Below are 22897 nucleotides of genomic sequence, written 5' to 3'. Positions count from 1 at the left end.
TTTTGAAATTGAGTGAAAGTAACGCCACTGAATAGTTCACATTTCGCTCTCATACTTTGCATTCAGTCACAGCAGGAGATGTTGTTAGATACACAATAATTTATTATTCTTGAATTATAATATTTTAATATTAATATTTCCATGTTGAAATTTTGTATAATAGTATAGTTTTATCATCTTTCAACCACCATTATATGGGCTTAAATTAATCTAAAATATCGCAGTATTCTAAACGTTATATGCTGCATTCTTATCGAGGAACATGTGTCAAAAAGACTTCAACGACGTCCCTTAATGATGTATTATGTATTTTTAAACTAACATTATGATAATGAATCAAAATTTTATCTCTCATTAAAGTACTCTAAGATAAGTTGAGAACACAAATTTCCTATCCAAATTATATTTTGAATCCGCCGCCAATGGTTGATCAATTATTGATATTTATTGTACTAGTATTATATTAGTATTACTCCTACGCAGTCATTTTGTTATTCAAGGTCTGCTGCTATAAATCCAACATTTATTTTTCACAAGCATGGTCAATTTTATAGTACTCCTCGGACCATCCCCACACATCTAAAAATAAACGTATTTCACTCTTGGTTAAAGAAAATTATTCCTTTCAATTTATTGCACTTCCAAATTTTCAACACATAACATGGAGCAATTTTTTTCCAACACATATGGTTTTATAAAGGGATATCGGTCTCTAAAATCATCGAAATTAGGCCAAGATTTAGTATTTCCCAATAACTTAAAAATGGTCTAAAATATAACAAACTTTACACTTAATTTGTTTGTTAGTACTACTATTTCCCATGCAGGTCAATCACCATATCCAACCAACTTCCGAGCATTTTTTATCTTACTTGGCACTTACTAAATCATTGTGATTTTCAACATAGCTTTTCAACGTATATCTAAAATATTATAAACACTTCACGGTTGCCCACGTATAATAAGATTTTTTCTGAAAATATCATATTTGTGCTGAGTTGTGAAATAACAATAAAATGTAAAGTTTGTGATACTTTAGACTATTTTTAATGTTCTTGGGAAAAACTAATACTTGGAAAGTTTCATGATATTATATATCAAGATCACATCAATTTGGAATATAAACAAAACAAAACACATAATGAAAAATGGAGGGAAACACGCAGATTGTATCGAAAGACTACGTGAAGGGTTTGATAAAGGAATCAGATTTGATTCTGAAAACCTCATAAATCAAATGGAATATTCCCAACGGTGCCTTTTTGGTGAAGGAAAAGGGAAAACACGGACCTCACCGGGGGGCAAAAGAGTCAATATAACTACGCTTCACCGGGGGTAAAATTATGGTTGGCCCGATTTGTTTGACTCCTAATTCAACACTTCATTGATTATTTTATAATATAGATAACTAAAAAAAATAACTTTCAATTTTATATTAAATATATAAATTATATACTAAATTTTATTAATATAATAATAGATAAAATAAATTGGAAACTTCAAATTCACTAAGAAAAACATTTAAAATTCTTAAATATGCTTTGAAATTTCTTGATGTTTATGTTTAATTTTGCATAAATCTCAGTAGTATTTAATCGTGTTTATGTTTGAATTTAAGCATATATCTCAAATTCAATATTATTAAATGTTTTACATTTTATAAATATAACTAATTTTCAACATTATTTGATTGATCACATGTTAAATTTATCAGTAGCAAACCGATTAACCCGTTGGGCTAGCCCGAAACCCAAGTTTTTAGGGTTAGGGTTTAACTTCTATAACCTGAAAGAAACCACTACTTGATTAGCCCGCACCTGAGTGACCCATAACTAGGGCAAAGTTGGCCTGAAACGAGCTGGGCCGACCCGATTGACATCCCTACCAGAGACGTCTATGGAAGTTAACATTCAGAAATCTCGTATTTTGACTAAGTTTTATAATAAATATATTAAATAGAAAATGAAATAATGAGAGCCATGAATAGTGAAGGGAAGAGATAAATAAGAAATGGAGGATTGGAGGTGCTACCTGTTTAAATTAATAACAATACATCAAATTCATGATCATATATTTATAATTCATGATTATAACCTTATTTAAGTCCTTCCTTGTTTCCGATGGTAAAAACAGAATTACTCACGAGCAACCACCACCAACAGCTTCCATACGTTGCGACCGGAGTATAAGCCAAAGAGAGCCCCAGGCGCGCTTTCAATGCCTTCGGCTATGTCTTTGACGTATGTGATCTTCTCTTCCTTGATTAGAGGAACAACCATCTCCAGGAAGTTGGGGTAGAGATGGTAGTGTTCGCTAGTGAAAAATCCTTCCATACGGACCCGTTTTACTAATGCGTTAATCAAGTTGTGGATGCCTTCGGGCTGCTCAAGGCTGTTGTATTGGGAGATCATCCCACAAAGCGCAACACGGCCGTTGAGTCTCATGTTGTTTAGCACCGCTTCGAGCATCTTCCCTCCCACGTTGTCAAAGTAGATGTCGATGCCATCGGGGAAGTACCTAATTAACAACAACACAAATTTGTGAGTATTATCTACATAACGATAAATTGCCGGAAAAACTATAAAATTTGGTCAAATTCTTTCAAAAAACTAACCAAAAAAATTATATATTTGGATTTGTTATCCACAGTCGTGGGATGATTGTGAACTGATCCATACTTGGTGGTTTCTCAGCTGATTTACAAAACTTTGCGGTTTTTGCTAGTTTTTATGAAATTTGTGTTGAATACAAAATGATTCTTTTGTTATATAAGAACATAAATATGTGTATTGTGTGTTAAATTACTAACTATTCTTCAATGTTAAATAAGTATACACATTTTTATAGCAATGATAGAACCTCTTCAACGCTGCATTATAGTCTTGCTCTTCTTTGTAGTTGAATGCTTCGTCAAACCCGAATTTGTTCTTCAAGAGATCGACCTTCATCAATGCAAAAGCCGACTTGTTCATCAAATGTGAAACATAAACTTGCCACAGAAGAAAAATATCACATAAATCGACAACCAATCTAGCCAACAATCTAATAAGTTTTCGATAAGCCATTAGATTCTGACCTTTTCTTTGCTCCCCGCACTCCCAACAACGTAACACCCTGCGATCTTTGCAAACTGACCAACGAGCTGACCAACAGCTCCGGATGCAGCAGAGACATACACAGTTTCCCCCTTTTTGGGAGAGCAAAACTTGAAAAAACCAACATAAGCTGTCATGCCAGGCATGCCTAAAATGATAACACGAAACACGTTGATTTTCAGTCTCAAGTTAGTACATCTCCTACTGTTGTTTTTCAGAAACTATCAAGATAAACTCTACAAATCCAGCATTTCCCAATCTATTAATTCAAGCATATATAGTTCATCAACAGCTCGTTTTTGTTAACAGTTTAACTGCATACATAACTTCTGCAGAATCACAAACAACTAGTTCTAGATCAGACAAATAGCACTAGGAAGCAGGAATCAACTGTGAAATTTGAAGTCAATAATCACAAGGGGTTCGAGAAACTCACCAAGAATCCCTATATAATAAGAGAGGGGCAAATCTTTATCTTGAACCTTAAACAATTGGTCTGGATCTTTAATAAGGCTATACTCCTCCCAGCCAGTAAACCCCCAAACTAGCTCGTCAGTCTTGAAATTTGGATGAGACGAATCCAGTACTTTCGACACTCCAAATCCATAAATAGGCAGTCACCAGAAAAAGGTTAACAAACACAAAAAAGATGCAACCAACATTGCATCAATGGAAAGATAACATTTTTTATTTCTTTCCCCAAAATCTCAAACTATTCATCAAACAAGACCTCTGCAGAAACATCAAAAAGACATAACAAACATTTTATCAATAGAAAGATACAATTTATATTTTTCTCCCCGAAATCTCAAACTATTCATCAAACGAAAAAAATATTACTGTTATATTCCAATGAGATCATCTACACAATATTGTATTATAAGTCTATTTTTTTAATAAAATAAAAAATTAAGGCCCCAATTTAAATCAAGACATGTATAACAAATTCTATTCCAACCAGAAGAAAAATTAATTTCAACAAGAAAAATTTCACTTAAAAAAACTAAACTTACAGAATCCAGCGTGAAAGAAGGTAAATCGAGCTCCTGATTCTTCATGAGGGCAAGAATAAAAGGATCGATGGATAAGTAGAGATTCTTCAGCAAAACGGCGCCGTCGCAACCGCTGGGAATTTTGAGCTGAATTTTGGAAGTTCTCAGCGACATATCGGATTCTTTCACAGATGTTTTGACATAGTTGCTGAGTATCACTTGCTTGTTGCTAATTTCCTCACCCATTTTGCCGTTGATTCTGGTGGAATTCTAGTGTTCAGCTTCATTGTTTTATATCTAAAAATCCCTAGAAAAGCTCTTGGCTAATGGAGTAGAAGTTTTGGGTTGTGTGTAGTAGCGGCGCCTCTGCTAGGTGAGAATCATAGGGAGCTCTAATTTTCTATGGAGGGACATCTTTTTTTTTATATTATTTTAGATCCGTGAACTTTAAAAATATAACTTGAGGTCCGTCAACCGTGAGTTAATATCAATCGATGTACTTTTTTACTATTTTCAAGTTTTTTGGATGAAAATACCCTCAATCATATTTTTAATTAACTTATCACATACTCATATGGTTTTTTAAATGATAATAAATAGCTAAAGTGGACATATGATAAAGTAAGAGAGAGAATAACGTAGAAGAGAGTCTTATCTACATTATTCTCTATCTTACTTTACCCTTTATTCATTAATTATTTATTACTCCCTCAGTCCATGAAACGTTTTCCAGTTTTTCCATTTTAGTCCGTCCGTGAAATGTTGTCCACTTTGCTATTATTTTACTTTTTTGGTAAATGGTTCTCATATTCCACTAACTCATTACACTCACATTCTATTATAAATTCAATATATAAATATGGGACCTACATTCCACTAACTTCTTTCACTCACTTTTCTTTACATTTCTCAAAACACGTGCTGAGTCAAACATGGACAATATTTTGCGGAAGGAGGAAGTATCATTTGTTCAAAACGAGTGCAGAAAATGAAATGTGACAAAATTTCAGGGACAGAGGGAGTAGTAAAAATATGTATAAAAAATATGGGTATGTGATAAGTTTATTAAAAATATGTACCCGGTATTGAGGGTATTTTCATCAAAAAAACTTGAAAATAGTAAAAAAATATTTCGATTGATATTAACTCATAGTTGACAGACTTCAAATGATATTTTTAAAGTTCACGGATCTAAAATGATACATTGACAAAGTTCGTGGACTAAAAAAAATTCCTTCTACTCTATAATAGGCGGGGGTATTTTCTTCAGCAACCATTTAATTAAAAAACAAATATTAACACCTAAAGCCCCTAACCAGCCGCAATTCTCCAACACTGAACACTTGAAAAAAGATCCAATTACGTGGGCCCACCAGGCCATATAAGGGAAATTGAACGAGTCTCAGTTTGTAATTGGAAAAAAGATCCAATTACGTGGGCCCACCAGGTTATGACTGGCAAAATTTATTGTATTTATAGGTCATTAGGTATTAAGTTCACTACATTTGACTAATTCACGCACAACATTTGTAAAGTTGTTTTCAATACTTTCAATTTTTCGTAAAAATGCGACACAATATTAGACTTATTATTTATTTAGTATGACTAAAGTTTAAATTTTGTCTCGCATATTTATTTAAAAAGATATTTTGATCCACTGTTTAAAGATTTTGTCAATTAGGTAGAGTACTTGTATTTTAAAGTCTAAAATTAGGCTTGTATATTAAAAAAATATATTTTGTCCTATACATTAATAAATTTTGTCAATTAGATAGAGTACTTGTATTTTAAAGTCTAAAATTAGGCTCCATATTAAAAAAAACATTTTTATCCTATACATTAATAATTAGTAGGGTACTTGTATTTTAAAGTCCAAAATTAGGCTCGTATATTAGAAAAACATATTTTGTCCTATACATTAATAGATTTTGTCAATTAGGTAGAGTACTTTTATTTTAAAGTCTAAAATTAGGCTCCTATATTAAAAAAACATTTTTATCCTATACATTAATAATTAGTAGAGTACTTGTATTTTAAAGTCCAAAATTAGGCTCGTATATTAAAAAAACATATTTTGTCCTATATATTAATAGATTTTGTCAATTAAGTAGAGTACTTTTATTTTAAAGTCTAAAATTAGGCTCGTATATTAAAAAACATATTTTATCCTATACATTAATAATTAGTAGAGTACTTGTATTTTAAAGTCCAAAATTAGGCTCGTATTTTAAAAAAACATATTTTGTCCTATACAATAATAATCAATTAAGTGTCCTCGCTTCTGGTCCTTACCTATATAGTTCAATTCATATTTAACATGTTAATCAAGTCAATCCATATTTAACTCATTCATAAAGTCAAAATGAGATTAATAAACCATTAATTATTAACAAAATTAGTATTTTAATATGGCCAAGACATATAACCAGATCTAGGAATGAACGGCGATTGGGGTCGAGGGATTATTAACATAAATTATTAACAAAATTAGTGTTAGGAAAATTAGTTGGGTAGGTGGAGGAATGTGAAGTTAGGTCGGATTAATTTGTCATTACTCCTCATTGATGTGATGCATATATATCTAATCGATTCGAATCTTTATCATGGTACCACTTGCATCTAATACTTTGACAATTTTGGATTATAATATAACTAAATATTACTTACGAAAAAATATAGTATGGACAAACAAGCTAGGAAATTTATGTTTATTATTCAGCCCATGAATTTATTATTTTTTTCCAATAACATGAATTCCCTGTGGTCTATCTAACCCACCTAGAATAATGGACAAACGGGCTAGGAAGTTTATGTTTATTAGTCGGCCCATGAATTTATTATTTTTGTCTAATATCTTTGAATTCCTCGTGGTCTATCTAACCCACCTAGAATAAAAAAGGATATAAATTATGATAATATTATTATTATCATACATGGTTAAGTACATAACTTCGTGTACAAATTTTTAACAAGCATGTTACGTGGTAGCAACTGCAGAGATTGGCAGTCATTCTATAATTAATTAAACAATTTATTGAAATTATCCGACAAAGACGGGAGCATCACTATAAAAAAAAGGGTTAAATAAAATGAAATAAAATTAAGTATGCCATTCTACTGTTCAATAAATAAATGTTGAATTTGTTGAAAATTCGGTGCAATATCTCTCTCTAGGAACCGTACATTTAGTTATATCATAAATCAAAATTGACAAAGTATTAGATGCAAGTGGTACCATAATAAGGATTCAAATCGATTAGTTATATATGCAATACATCAATAGGGAGTAATGACAAGTTAATCCGACTTAACTTCACATTCCTCCACCTACCCAACTAATTTTCCTAACACTGAATTTAGAGTAAAATAAAGTTAATCAATTAGTTGTATAATTCTTATAATCTCTACACAAATATAGGGACTAATTAAATTGAATTTAGTGTTTCCGGTATTAAATGATCATTTAAAGGACATGAAAAATGAAGTAAGGAATATAAGTTATTTTTCACTTTTCACCTGTACAAAACCGTCTGCGACTTCCAGCTCGTTCCCCAACAGCACCGCCCCTGACAGAACCATCCTAATCGAGCTCAGGTCGAAGTTATCCACCAACGGAATTATTATTGACATAGATGTTTCACATTTTTATTAGTGTGATGGTAGAACGTGTCGCAAAATTATTTCACCTACTGACATAGATCAATTATTGTAACACCCCATATTTTGTATTTACATTCATATATATATATATATATAGGGAGATGATCAAAATAAGTATGTGTTTAAATCCAGAAATGCAGACCAAATCTTGGCCCTAGGATTAGATGATCTAATGGTCAATAATTAACCAAAAACACGGAAGGTCATAATTAAGCAATTTTAGGTCATATTATAATATTTGGGTTTAATGTCATGCTAAGATCGTTTTAGGTCATGCTTTGTTAGCATGACCTAAAAATTACCTAATTATGACCTAAAAGTGACCTAATTATGATATTGTTCTGCGTTTCTGTATTTAAATCTAGTTTTGCATAGATCAAAACCCGATATATATATATATATATATATATATATATATATATATATATATATATGGAAATGATCCAAACAAGTATCACTTTAAATCCAGAAATGAAGGCCGAATTTAGACCATAGGATTAGGTGTTTTAATCTTGAGATGATAAGATCTAATGGCTAAAACATTTTCGCAAGTTTATTTTTTTTATTCACTTATAATCCCAAAAGTTTAATAGTGTCATTCTAGTTCATTAGATTGTTATTCTAATTCTTATAATGATGCACGTCTCTATTTCCATTAACAATACCTTCCGTGATTGGGGAGTTAACATCTTCTTCATCTCCTGTAGTTTTTACATCTTCTTCAACAGATCTGCCTTTATTATTGTTTTATATGTGATCATTTTCTTGTCTGATTCGTATGTGTTCTTAATATTATTCTACACTCCGTCGTCGTTTGTTTCATCGGTAATTTCGGTTCATATCAGTTTTTTATATCGTAATTAATTTCTTTAGTCGGTTTTCATCGTTTAATATGTAAATTCATTTTCGTAATTTTTTCTGATTCTGTTTGACGATATCAATTTTCATTTTAGTTGTTTTTTTGTGGCATAGATTTATTGTACCGATTCTCCGTAAATGGAAACCGTAGTAGATCCTTCTTCATTGGGAAACAATCAATCATTCTCCGATGATGTTGTAGAAAACACAAGTTTTGTTGTGAAATTTTTGTATTACAGTTTTCAACATATCTCAATGGCTTGGTTGTGTATTTAATCGCAACAATGTTCTATGTCGCTTGACGTTATGTTTGCATTTCATTTTTTTGGGAAATGTTGGCAATATTAATTCATTTGTTATGATATGACTTGTTTAGTATGACTCATTATCATTGTTATTTTTTGAATTTTTGTAATTTAACTTGTATGACACATTTTTGGCATTTGTATGATACGTTCTATTATATGCTCTGATTTTGCCTATGTATGATCTATGTGGTTAGTTCGTGAAGCAAGCAACAGATTTTTGCCGATGGCGTAGTAATGTCTACAGCACAAAAGAAGAAACTAATAGAGGACTTTTATTGGGTAGAGGCACCCCAAGATGTAGATGTTCACCCACCAGAAGTCGTCAGCACGAAGGGATCCGGAAGTACAGTTCCCACAAGAGTGGAGAAGGCTTTAAAGCTTAAGAGCAAGCCTTTGCGTCAATGCAAGAAATGTCAGGAGTGGGGTCACCGCGATTCAAGGAATTGCGACAAATTCAAAGAGAAAGAAAAGTGGCGGTCTAGAATAAATACTGAAGTTTGATACTATGTATTCTCTTTTTTAAAGCAACGTCAGTTTATGCTTGGGTTATTGTTTGTGTATTCTTCGGCCGTATTAATATTGGGTTTTTTTAATATGTCAAAAACATGAGAATAATCGTGTATTTTACTTCAGTTTGTTTGATACGAACATTTCGATCAGATTTGTATGACGCATTCTGGTACTCCTTAGTGTTATATAATGACCCAAATGTTGGTTTATTATGACACAAATTAACCATACGATGCTATGACCCAAATATTCATTTACTATGACCCAATGTATGAATTCTCTGATACTATTATTTTTTTTGCCTGATTATGCTCATAATGACTCTTACATGCATATATTATGACATGAACATGCATATTTTGAAATGACCCAAATATACACTTAGTATGACACAAAGTGTAAATATTATGTATTTTCAAGTTTAACTAACCTCAGTTCATTTTCTGTGCTATTATTTTCATGTACGGATTTGGTATTTGTTTTAACATTTAATGTCTTCTTGTTCTCACGATGACCCTAAGTTGTGTTTTCTATGACTTAAATTGATTCTGGGGGTACTCACATTGACGGATTCGAATACCGTTTTCCTGGTATACCTATGTATTCTGTAATGACTCGAAAATTTAATTAGTATGACACAAACTGGCAACAGTATGACATTATGGAGTAATTCACACAAATATGGCATGTTTGACTATTTTTACGTTTCTCTCTTTTTTTGCTAACATGACCATAACACGCATAGAGTATGACATAAAAAAGAGCTTCTTTGACACTAATAAAAATGACTCGTATTCATATATAAATTGAAGAAACAATAACATTAAATGCCATTTCTAAAACACCATCCAAATATGTAAAGCTGAACTGTTCAAGCATCCTTAATTTAAAACAGTGGTAAACTATAAAAAATGAAACAAAGTTTCAGTCTTTTGATTTATGACATAACAATTGCTTAAGATATGTAGTTTGCTATCTTTTTTTCAATGTCGACCTTCGCGTTCTTGTAATTCAGCTGCATCAACATTCTCTACCACAGTACCTGTACAGATAAATGAAGTCATTCTTATTCTTTTTAGGGCATAATAGAAAGCATGACCTAAAATGATCTAAAAATGACATCCGTATTTTCCAAATCCAGACTTTTAAATTACATACGGCCTGTTTAGACAACACAAAGGTCATTCTTAATATGTTTTTTTATGTTATGACATTAAGCATGCCCTAAAATTATGTAAACAGAAACTAACAATGACTTAAAAAAAGTAAAAATGTTGTGGAATAACCTCAAACAATCCATAACACTAAGCTCTGTTCATTCCAATTTTTAAAAAATAAAATTGCAACAATCAATGTTTCTGAACTATGACACAAAATAGTCAAAGCTATGACCTCATTCATTATTTGTGTAGCTTAGCACATTAACCTTTAACAGCCTATGAAACATCCACTACGACAGTCCGAGTATGTGATCCTAAGTTGAACTCAATTTGTAGACAAAATTCATTGTTTCAGTGTAGAAAACCATAATAACCTAGTACTACATAATAATAACCTAAAAAATAACACATTATCCTTGTTTTGGGTCATCGTTTCCAGCCGCCTTTTCATCTGACGCGTGTGGAATAGTTGCAGTCGCTGTTTAGGAAGACAAACACCAACAGGAAAGATTTGTCAAATGAAAATTCAAATATGATCCGAACAGAAATGACCCAAATATTTTAGACAACATACAATTTTTCGTTGTTATTTTTGGCGGTACCAACACAAAAGAACACCGCGTCAGTTCAGATTGCACATTCTCGAAAACTAGGGATTTAGAAACCCTTGCTAACCTTTTCCGTTATCCTTCGCTGCTCCGGCCGAGCATGTATCCACCATTGCTGAAGAATCGTCGGCGAGGAGAGTTTTGGTTGATTGGAGAAGCGAGAGATAGAGTTGATTAGGTTTTGGGTTTCTGATTTTGGATTTAAGCCGTTTGATTTGGGTGATTTCAATAAATGAGTGATTTTAGCATGTGCAGTAAACACTACCATTAAATCTGCACACTAAAAATGATAATGACGGTTCCTAATTTTTTTGATTCATAATTTACCCATCACATGACATAAATCGGTCTTATTATGACCCAACAAAAATGAGGAGTCATTCCAGATCGTGGCCATTTATCTCCAAATCTTAGCCCTAGGATTAGATGATCTAATGGTCAATAATTAACCAAAAACACGGAAGGCCATAATTAAGCATTTTTAGGTCATATTATAAGATTTGAGTTTAATGTCATGTTAGGATCATTTTAGGTCATACTTGGTTAGTATGACCTAAAAATGCCCTACGCATGATATTATTCTGCGTTTCTATATTTAAATATGGTTTTGCATAGATCAAAACCATATATATATATATATATATATTATAGGGATGTATTCATATCCAAAAGCTAAGTATAAGTGAAACACAAAACACATGCAATCCATTGGTTTTGTGATCTAACGGTTAGATTAATGCCACGTGTCATCTAATAATGTAGATTTTTAGCCTAATAATGTACCTCGGCTAATAATGTAGCATTTTGTTTAAAAATGTACAGTTTTAGTCTAATAATGTAAATTTCTAGTCTAATGTACCTCGGCTAATAATGTAGATTTTTAGTATGATAATGTAGCTAATCACAATCATCCAATCTAATGATCCAAGGGTTGTGATTTGTGTTGTGTTTTACACTAAGATGCTGTAAGGACCCTAGCACACCCCATTATATATAGGTATATATATATATATAGATTGCAGTAATTACTCCTATTTAAATCCTCCAATAAAAAAAATCACCAAATATTCTATTACTATTCACAGTTTTATGTTCGTCAACTTAATACTAATTTAAAAATATTAATAATCACAGATAAATTTCAAGATCAATTAAATGCATTCCATATACTACTCATTTTATCTATCCATTCCATGTGTGTTTCATGTCTTTTATTCCCTTAATCAAATTCTAAGTTACTATTTCCACTAGTTACTTTATACTCCGTAATTACTAATCTTACTTAGTAAATCCTCAAATTTAGTTTAACATCCATAGTCATTCTAAATCATATTTCTTTTACCAAATCTTATAAATAAAACTCATTAGCCTTATCAACTAAATTTCTTTAATCTCAATTATTTGCAATCGTTAGAATATGCTTCAATCATCAATTCTAGTCTCATTTCTATGGTTAATCCACTCACATAATCACACTTAGTTATTAGTCATTACCATATTCAATTCCTTACTCAAAAAAACATCTTTCACTTCAATATTCCAATCAATTTTCCAAAATATATCAAATGACCATTATAATTTCTAATAAATTTATTTTAGTCACTAAATAAGATATATTATTCATTTTCAACAATAATTTGACCAATTAAGATTCATGGATTAATGCACTAAGATAGTCAGTTCATACCCAAAATCATACATCGGTTCAACTCAATTTAGTTCAATGGAAAAACTTATGTTTCCGACGTCTACGGACAAGGATTGATAGATAAACTCAAAATGTAACACACACCTTATTTGACAACCAACGAGGTCAGAAAATTTTTACCTCATAACCTATCATAAGTTTCAAATAAAAGAAAAATAGGATAAAAGAGAGCCCTACCTTGATAACCATACGTTGGTTCGACTGGTTCAAAACGTCAACACAAATTAAGTGAAACTTTCATAGATTGCAACTTCTTCTACCTCCTTTGATTACTAATCGGTTGATTCTCCAAAGTGGGGTGAATAGTAGGCTAGTAGCTATATTTGATTTTATAGCAAGAGCCACATTATTTAATTAATTATGAATAGTAAATGACAAATGACACTATTTTGATCATTCATATTCTTTCTAGATGATTCCATGTATAATTGTCTTGATTGTAGTAAAAAATCGTGCCTCTCGAAGAGTTTTGGAGATAAAAATATACATAGCATCTTTTATGCAAAATGACCATTTCTCCCTTCTATTGTATACGCTATATAATTTCCGATTTAATTCTATTTTCTTGCTCAATCTTACAGACGTGATACTTGTGTAACCCCAATTCTATATAAATAACACTCAGTGTTGTGCACAAATTATAAATATATCAGCCTAAATTGACAAATTTGTGTAGAAAGGAATTTTCCAACTAAACCCTGATTTGGGGTGTTACAATTATGTCTTGAACTAGTCTTTTCAGCACAACTTTTTCGAAGCGAACTGCTATTTGTTCAACAATCATTGGCCGCCAGCGGTCCGCTGGGCGGGTCGAATGCTCCAGATTTTCATCTTCGAGTTTTAGCTATCTTTTTAGGCTCAAATTTGCACATTTCTCACAAAACACGTCAAAATACCAAAATTGATAAAATATGTAATTATTGGACATGTAATGCAACATTGATACTCAAAATGGACCAAATAAAGGCCCTAAAATAGTGCAAAAACCGAGCGTATCAAAGAGTATGACTCCCATTTCGTTAATATTTTCAATTCACTTTCTATTAACTTTTTTAAAATTCGTGGCAGATAAAGTGTGACTTTTAATAGCTAACGTAGGGAGTAGGATTTTCTTGTGGCAGCTTTTTCAAGATTTCATAGTTATGAGTTGATAAAATATGTAGATTCATATTGATTGTTGTTATTAAAAGCATGGAAAAAGAGAAAATGAAATACAGAGATATATAGCAGGAGGATAGAAATTTATTTTAGTAAACATGAAAGTAAAACACGCAGTCCCAAGTTAATAGTAGATCAATTGTCATTGTTGCGGCTATAGTTGATCAATTGTCATTGTTGCGGAGCAAATACTTAGCACAGAGTACCATGAGGCCAGTGAATGGTTTAATGGAAGCGATTTCAACATTAGTTGCAGCTTCTTCTTTGAGCTCGTACTCGATCGTAGATCGAGTTATACACTGCTTCTCGTTTCCCTCCACCTCTATCACATTGAATTTCATACGATACAGCGTGAACCCTAGATCCAGAAATCCACCTTCCACAACCTCTGCCTCCTTCACACGCTTCTCGTTATCCACCACCATGAATTTCTCCTTGAACGACTTCATTCCCCCTCCCATCCCTGCTCAATTAATCAATTAAATTAATTAGGATAATTACATAAATCTAGCGGAAGTTGATTGAACTGAATGTGGATGGTACCTGGATGGAAAACGACCTCAAGAATGGTTCCGGCGCCGCCGTCCCCTTGGACGACTTCGACCCGGCTGATAAAGTCGGAGTTGGCTTCCTCCGCCACTTTGGGGAGCTGTAGAGTGCCGTAGAGCTTCCACGCTTCGGTTGCCGGTACATCAACCGTCATCTCAACGGACATTGTTCCGTACATCTTCAATTTCCGGTTGCGGCGGATGTGATGTCTATGCACTACAAAGAGGAGTTGAGATTGAGAGGGTTATTATTTATAAAATAAGGGCGTGGTTGAATTGGTAAATAGGGGCATTCATAGTGCATTTAATGGCCCAATATAGTGTTTGATTTGTTGGTTAAATTTTCTGTGTGACTCGTTTAATGGGCAAGGGCCCGTTGAATTAAGGCTGAAAATGACTGTTTTATTATCATGAAAAATTCAGTGATAATAATATGTGCAACACTATTTCAATCTTAAATTACATAGAATTTACAAATATAGCCCTCGGCCGTAGAAATATAAAAATCATATTTATTAGCTTTGAAACATCACTTGAATAGACTAGTTCAAGACATAATTGATATGTGTTTCATAGCTGAAATAATTATGCGACAAATTCAACCATCACACTAATAAAAATATGAAACATCTATGTCACTAATAATCTGGTGGATAACTTCGACCTGAGCTCGATTAGGATGGTTATGCCGGGGGCGGCGCCACTGGGGAAGGAGCTGGAAGCGGCTATGCTCACCCGCATCCGGTTTTTGGACAGGTGAAAAGTGAAAAATAACTGATATACCTAACTTCATTTTTCATGTCCTTCAAATGATCATTTAATACTAGAAACACTAAATTCAATTTAATTACTCCCTATATTTGTATTGAGATTATAAGAATTGTACTACTAATTGATTTACTTTGTTTTACTCTAAATTCAGTATTAGGAAAATTAGTTGGGTAGGTGGAGGAATGTGAAGTTAGGTCGGATTAATTTGTCATTACTCCTCATTGATGTGATGCATATATATCTAATCGATTTGAATCTTTATCATGGTACCACTTGCATCTAATACTTTGACAATTTTGGATTATAATATAACTAAATATTACTTACTAAAAAAATATAGTATGGACAAACATTCTAGGAAATTTATGTTTATTAGTCAGCCAATGAATTTATTATTTTTTTCCAATAACATGAATTCCTCGTGGTCTATCTATCCCACCTAGAATAAAAAAGGATATAAATTATGATAATATTATTATTATCATACATGGCTAAGTACATAACTTCATGTACAAATTTTTAACATGCATGTTACGTGGTAGCAAGTGCAGAGATTGGCAGTCATTCTATAATTAATTAGACAATTTATTGAAATTACCCGACAAAGACGGGAGCATCACTATAAAAAAAAGGGTTAAAAAAATGAAATCAAATTAAGTATGCCATTCTATTGTTCAATAAATAAATGTTGAATTTGTTGAAAATTTGGTGCAATATCTCTCTCTAGGAACCGTGCATTTAGTTATATTATAAATCAAAATTGACAAAGTATTAGATGCAAGTGGTACCATAATAAGGATTTAAATCGATTAGTTATATATGCAATACATCAATAGGGAGTAATGACAAGTTAACCCGACTTAACTTCACATTCCTCCACCTACCCAACTAATTTTCCTAACACTGAACTTAGAGCAAAATAAAGTAAATCAATTAGTAGTATAATTCTTATAATCTCTACACAAATATAGGGACTAATTAAATTGAATTTAGTGTTTCCGCTATTAAATGATCATTTAAAGGACATGAAAAATGAAGTAAGGAATATAAGTTATTTTTCACTTTTCACCTGTCCAAAACCGTCAGCGACTTCCTGCTCGTTCCCCAGCAGCACCGCCCCTGACAGAACCATCCTAATTGAGCTCAGGTCGAAGTTATCCACGAACAGAATTATTATTGACATAGATGTTTCACATTTTTATTAGTGTGATGGTAGAACGTGTCGCAGAATTATTTCACCTACTAACATAGATCAATTGTTGTGACACCCCATATTTTGTATTTACATTCTCATACATACACACACACACACACACACACACATATATATATATATATATATATATATATAGGTTTGTGATCAAATACTAACTTCTTATAGTAATAACTAATACCTAAATATCAATATTGTATGTTAAAAATATCAACACAAAGATATAATTTTGTCAATCTTTCTTGTGTTGATAAATTATGTCTTTGTATTGATATTTAAATTTACATGTTGTATTGATATAATTATGTCTTTGTGTTGATAATTTTAATACATAGGATTGATAGGTATTAGTTATTACTGTAAATAGTTAGCACCCTAGTCCAACCCTATATATATATATATATATATATATATATATGTCACGACCGCCCATACTAGGGGTACTACAAACGAGGGGATCGTGACCAAGGGTCAAACATTAAGGGCATCATTTAAGGATAACAGTTCATAAGAAAGACTCAATTAGCTTAAAAGAAAAAAAAAATTTAGCTCATCAACTGTTAAACAGCAAGTTTTTAGTTTAAAGAAACTTAATGTCGAAAATTCATTATTAATTAGCAAAGACTTAGCAAATGATTTTTCCAAAGAAGCAGCGGGGAAAATAAACATCAAAAATCCAATTAACTTCTAAAAGAAAACATTTGTTTTAGTTTACGAAAAACCATTTTAGAGTAATGAAGTAAACAACGGATTAAAGTCTAATAGAAATTGACATACTCAAAACAGTGCGAAATAAAGTAAGGTCTTGAGGCATAGTTCAAAAATATAGCAGCGGAAATAAGGTTTCAAAGATAGTCAAGGATGACGCATATGTATGAAGACACAACGCATCCAACATTTCCTAGGCCGACTCAACATCCACCGCAACATCCCGCTCAACCTGCACATAGGGAAACATATGCAGGGCCGAGTACTTGTTGTACTCAATGGGCTCATGCCGAAAACATTTTATAAGTTATGTCATCCATACCAGATCTCGAGTTTTATGTGCAGTTAAGAAATATCACGAGAACACAAAAATATTTCAAAGTCTGGCTAGACAATTATTCTCCCCACTTTCTCATCGATCCATCAATCACAATCATCATATCACAGTGCGACGAAAGTGTGGCCACACTATTCGCCCATGAGACCGGCCGACTAGCAAGGACGGCTCACGATCCCACCAGTGTACACAGCCTGATAGGGTTTGTAGCCCTACTCAGACCCGAATTCGTTTCACAACACAGTCATATAGCCTAACGGAGCAAGCTCAGATGAACTAGGCATCAGGCAACAATCTCATAAACAAAACATCATGGCATGACATAACAGTTAAACCACCCTTATAACACCACAACATATTTTCGGAAAATTAAGAGATTTGAAAAAGAAAGCCCACCTTGTTTGCTTAAACAATTCAATATCCACTTAAGGCAACCCTCGTTCCTTGTGCTCACGTACACACAAAAACCCTTGCCAAACCACAATACAAATCAGCCTTCCATCAATTCACATTATCATGCATGTCCTATCGTTCCTTTTATCATTCTCTTAAATTACCCATCCCAACATTCATCAACATAAGGAAAACATGCCATAATATTTCTCAACGTGTCACATAATCACGTCATAGGATACATTCCTAAATCATACATGCATCATATAATTCACTCAAACTTGGCAACAAGTGATATTTCCACATAACAACAAATCTGGCAGAACTGCGCGGTTTGTTTGTAAAAATCACCAAATATCCATCCGACCTCATATGAAGCTAAAATTTGGTCACAACACAGTAGACACATTCAAGTTCATCCAGTTAAAATTTCAAACCAAAATCACGTCATTTGGTCAGTCAGAAAAATAATGCAACTCTCTGGTCGGAACACAAAAATTCTGGCAGCACTGTGCAGTTCGATTGAAAAATTCACCAAAAAAAATTTATCCGATGTCCAATGAGGCTGAAATTTTCACACAACTCAGAAGACACTTCAAATTTCATCTAGTTCAAAATTCACATCAAAAGGAGGCCATTTGGTCGGTCAAATAGAAAACGAAACTTTCTGGGCGAGAATACAAGTTTCTGGCAGAATTGCGCAGTCAACTTCAAAAATTTATTAAAAGTTCATCTTTCGTCAAAAGGGGCTGAAATTCACACACAACACATAAAACACCTTGAAGTTTACTAAGTTAAAATTTTGTATCAAAAATCGATCGTTTGGTTGGTCAAACACATGTCGGAATCCACTGTCCGAACACCACAGTTTTCAGGCTTCACAATTTCGAAATTAGGGTTTAAAACTGGCTTCACAATTTCGAAATTAGGGTTTCTTCCTCATTCATCCCAGCACAATTTTTTTTTATGTTTCCCACACACAATCATTCTTAAAAAGGTTCTCACAATCATGTTCTCATATAATCCCACATCATTAATCAATGATTCATTCAAACTTCACACATATTCATTCAAAATCGCATATTCACAATTGTTCTCATACAAACACAAATTCTCACCGATTAATTATGCGATCTAAGATTCCTACACTCACTATATGCATGAGAGAATCAAGAACAAGGTTTCAATGGAGAAGATGAGGAAAAGATTTTAGTTATACCTTCTTGAATAAAAAATCAAACGGTAGAAGCAAGGATTGATGCGATTCGTCGGGAACTCTTGAAAATTCCAACTCCAATGGATGCAAGAACATGTGTTTGCTCGCTTTGTGAGCTCTTGGTTCTTTCGAGTTTGCCACAGCACCAGAGTTGTCACAATAAATAGTTATGCTCTTGGGCAGATTCGAAACCACACCTAAATCCATAAGGAAGTTCTTGAACCATACTGCCTCTTTTGCAGCCTCCGAAGCGGCCACATACTCGGCTTCCATGGTTGAGTCCGCGATGTATTTCTGCTTCACACTCTTCCAAATTACTGCTCCATCTCCTAAGGTGAACACAAATCCTGAAGTAGATTTTCTCGAGTCCTGATCAGCTTGAAAATCTGAGTCAGTATATCCCAAAGGACAGAGCTCGACTGCATTGTAAACTAGAGCATAGTCTTTAGTCCGTTTAAGGTACTTGAGTATGTTCTTTACGGTAGTCTAATGTCCTTGGCCCGGATTGGAGTGATATCTTGCTACCATGCCAACGACAAAGCAAATATCGGGTCTTGTACAAAGCATAGCATACATGAGACTTCCAACCGCCGAAGCATATGGAATCCTTCTCATTGCTTCTATCTCAGACGGCGTTTTAGGGCACATCTCTTGAGATAAATGGATGCCATGTCTCAAAGGTAAGAAACCTTTCTTGGCGTCCTGTATGCTAAAACGACTAAGTACTGTGTTGATGTAAGGTTCTTGAGATAAGCACAACATCTTCTTTTCTCGATTCCGAAGAACCTTGATCCCGAGGATGTGTCCCGCGTCTCCCATATCCTTCATCTCGAACTAGTTTGATAACCAAGTTCGTACTGATGACAACATCTTTTTATTGTTTCTAATAAGAAGAATGTCATCTACATATTAAACTAACAACACCACATTCTCCTTTTCAATCTTCTTATAAACGAAGCTTTAATTTGGGCACTTTTCGAATCCAAACTTTCGAACAGTTTGATCGAAACACTGGTTCCACGATCTAGATGCTTGCTTAAGGCCATAAATAGCTTTCTTAAGCTTCCAAACCATGTGTTCCTTGCCCTTTATGGCATATCCTTCGGGTTGTTCCATGTAGATGGTCTCCTCAAGACTACCGTTCAAGAACGCAGTCTTAACGTCCATCTGCCATACATCCCAATGGCAGTACAACCTTCGGGTAGGACGGATAAATCATAGACGACTTTGTCTATCATAGATTGTAGTTCCGAATCCATTGCTTTCACCCATTCGCAATGATCGATATCCGCCAGCGCCTCTGCAAAGTTCCAGGGATCTAATACATTGTTGTCCGAGGAGTGATCCATAGATTCCCCCAAACCAATGTATCTATCGGGCTCATTAGAGACCCCCCCACTTCGACACGGCACTACAATACTTGGAGTAGAAGTTGAAGTTTCGGGAATTGTTTGTACACTTGGTACTTGTTCTTGGTTAATGAAATTTGTGACAGAAGTTAGCTCTTCAAGAGCCACTTCACTGCTGGGTTTATGATTCATTACATAGTCTTCCTCTAAGAATGTTGCGTGAGTACTCACAATAACTTTCTTATCTCGGAGACTAAAGAATTCATAACCTTTCGTTCCTTTGGGGTATCCTATAAACAAACATACCTCTGTCCTTGATCCTAGCTTAGTTGGATCTTTTTCCAATACATGAGCCGGGCAACCCCAAATCTTGAGATGTGCTAGATTGGGCTTGCGCCCAGTCCACAACTCATAAGGAGTAGTAGGTACGGATTTTGACGGTAAGTTGTCTAATATATGGCTTGCAGAAAGCAAGGCATGTCCCCAAAATGAAGTAGGTAGCCGTGCATAACTCATCATCGATCGGACCATGTTTAACAAGGTCATGTTCCTTCTTTCAGCCACACCGTTCTGCTGGGACGTGCCCGGCACAGTCAATTGGGATTGAATTCCCGACTCCGATAAGTAGTCCAAAAACTCAGCACTGAGGTATTCGCCTCTACGATCAGATCGCAGGCATTTGATACTCTTACCATGATACTTCTCCACTTGAGCCTTAAAGTCCTTGAACTTGTCAAAAGACTCTTACTTGTGGGTCATCAATTAGACGTATCCAATTTTCGAGAAGTCATCAATGAATGTGACGAAGTATCGAAACCACCTCTTGCTTCAGTAGACATTGGTCCACATACATCGGAATGAACGAGCTCAAGTACTTCCTTGGCCCTATTGCTCTTAGCCTGAAAAGGCCTTTTGGTCATCTTGCCTTCTAAGCATGACTCACACTTATGAAAGGTTCCTCCTCTAGACCTTTAATAAGATCTTGTTGAACAAGAGAATGGATCCTCCTTTCATTGGCATGACCAAGTCTAAAGTGCCATAAGTACGTTTCGTTCATTGAACTTGAAGGTTCTTTTCGTTTCTTTGAAATTTTCGATGTTGTATTGAGTTATAATTTGCAATTATTATATTGTGTAGATGTGATTGTGTACAGATCGTTTTACATGATACCACGACAGATATAAGAACCATCTTTCTTAATAACGCAATTGTCATTAAAAGAAATCGAATATCCATCAAAAACTAATTTAGAAACTGAAATTAAATTTCTTCTAAAAGTAGGTATCAACAAAACATTCTTCAAAATAAAAAATCTATCACTACTAAAATGCAAATAAATGTCTCCCACTGCAACGGCCGCCACTTTTGTAGCGTCGCCCAGCTGGACTTCGATCTCACGATCATGTAGCCGTCTTGTCACCTGCATTAAGTCAGGATCAAAATAAATATGATCAGTTGCTCCTGTGTCAATAACCCAAGTGCATGTAAATGTCGAAGCCAAACATGACTCGACTACTAGAGCTTGGTTCATACCTGTAGCCTTGCCCTTTTTAGGACAGTCTGGCTTCCAATGCCCCTTCTCTCCACACTTGAAACACTTCCCCGTGGGCTTCTTGTTAGCCCTCTTCTTCTTCTTTCCCTTAGCCACTTTGCCCGATTCTGAGTTCGGTGCCTGCCTTTTTCCTTTGCTAGGCTTGAAGCCAGAGGAACGAGGCGCCGAAGTCATCATGGCAGCCTTAGCCTGAACCATAAGGTCCTCTGCCGACTGAAGTTCAGTCAATAGTTGTCACGACCGCCCATACAAGGGGTACCACAAACGCGGCGATCGTGACCGACATGCATGGACAACAGTTTAAAAGAACAACTTAAGACTTAAAGAAAGAAAACAACTTAGTTTAAAGAAGTTTAAGGTCATATATATTTTTTTTGAAAAGACATAAAGTAAAATACTTTTAGAAAGGGTACCGGAAAATTTGACTTAAGAGATACAACTATATAAAAAAAAACTAAAGAAAACGAACATTTAACTTAAATCTCGGAAAACACCATTTTCAGAAAGACAACGTAAACACTCGTTTAAACCTAACACCACCATACATGTTCAAACACAACACGAAAAGCTTAAGGTCTTAAGACATAATTTAAAACATAGCAGCGGATAAATAAGGTTCAAGGAGAGTCAAGGATCACGCCTATGTATGACGACACAACGTATCCTAAGGTCTTTAGCCAGCTCAACATCCCCCGCAACATCCCGCTCAACCTGCACATAAGAAAATAAATATGCAGGGCTGAGTACTTGTTG

General features: G+C 34.0%; 2 protein-coding genes and 1 long non-coding RNA gene across 3 annotated transcripts; 1 reads left to right on the top strand and 2 right to left on the bottom strand.

The window, feature by feature from the left end:
* Nucleotides 1-1984: 1984 nt before the first annotated feature.
* Nucleotides 1985-4361, bottom strand: LOC121767250 ((+)-pulegone reductase-like). Its single transcript, XM_042163478.1, has 5 exons — nucleotides 4109-4361; nucleotides 3532-3709; nucleotides 3077-3243; nucleotides 2860-2942; nucleotides 1985-2517 (listed from the first exon to the last, which is right to left on the bottom strand). The coding sequence occupies exons 1-5, from the start codon at nucleotides 4331-4333 to the stop codon at nucleotides 2136-2138; spliced, it is 1035 nt and encodes a 344-aa protein (XP_042019412.1). The 5' UTR covers nucleotides 4334-4361; the 3' UTR covers nucleotides 1985-2135.
* Nucleotides 4362-8290: 3929 nt separating this feature from the next.
* On the top strand, nucleotides 8291-9517 carry LOC121767887. Its single transcript, XR_006043230.1, has 2 exons — nucleotides 8291-8572; nucleotides 9108-9517. It is a non-coding gene; the product is annotated as an uncharacterized LOC121767887 (long non-coding RNA).
* Nucleotides 9518-14121: 4604 nt separating this feature from the next.
* LOC121767906 (norbelladine synthase-like) lies at nucleotides 14122-14839 on the bottom strand. Its single transcript, XM_042164239.1, has 2 exons — nucleotides 14601-14839; nucleotides 14122-14520 (listed from the first exon to the last, which is right to left on the bottom strand). Exons 1-2 carry the CDS (start codon nucleotides 14782-14784, stop codon nucleotides 14222-14224), a joined length of 483 nt encoding a protein of 160 aa, XP_042020173.1. The 5' UTR covers nucleotides 14785-14839; the 3' UTR covers nucleotides 14122-14221.
* Between the last annotated feature and the right edge of the window lie 8058 nt (nucleotides 14840-22897).

The sequence above is a fragment of the Salvia splendens genome, chromosome 15 (assembly GCF_004379255.2).
Source record: "Salvia splendens isolate huo1 chromosome 15, SspV2, whole genome shotgun sequence".
Lineage (NCBI taxonomy): Eukaryota > Viridiplantae > Streptophyta > Magnoliopsida > Lamiales > Lamiaceae > Salvia > Salvia splendens.
This window is presented reverse-complemented; position numbering and strand designations above follow the sequence as displayed.

Excerpts from the sequence above, each read along its gene's own strand:
- LOC121767250 (XM_042163478.1), bottom strand. The coding sequence starts at position 4,333 with ATGGGTGAGGAAATTAGCAACAAGCAAGTGATACTCAGCAACTATGTC. Across the intron at positions 3,710-4,108 it reads CTTCTTTCACGCTGGATTCT|CCTATTTATGGATTTGGAGT; the intron begins GTAAGTTTAGTT and ends TTCTGGTGACTG. Across the intron at positions 3,244-3,531 it reads TTATTATATAGGGATTCTTG|GCATGCCTGGCATGACAGCT; the intron begins GTGAGTTTCTCG and ends TTATCATTTTAG.
- LOC121767906 (XM_042164239.1), bottom strand. The coding sequence starts at position 14,784 with ATGTACGGAACAATGTCCGTTGAGATGACGGTTGATGTACCGGCAACC. Across the intron at positions 14,521-14,600 it reads TGAGGTCGTTTTCCATCCAG|GGATGGGAGGGGGAATGAAG; the intron begins GTACCATCCACA and ends TTAATTGAGCAG.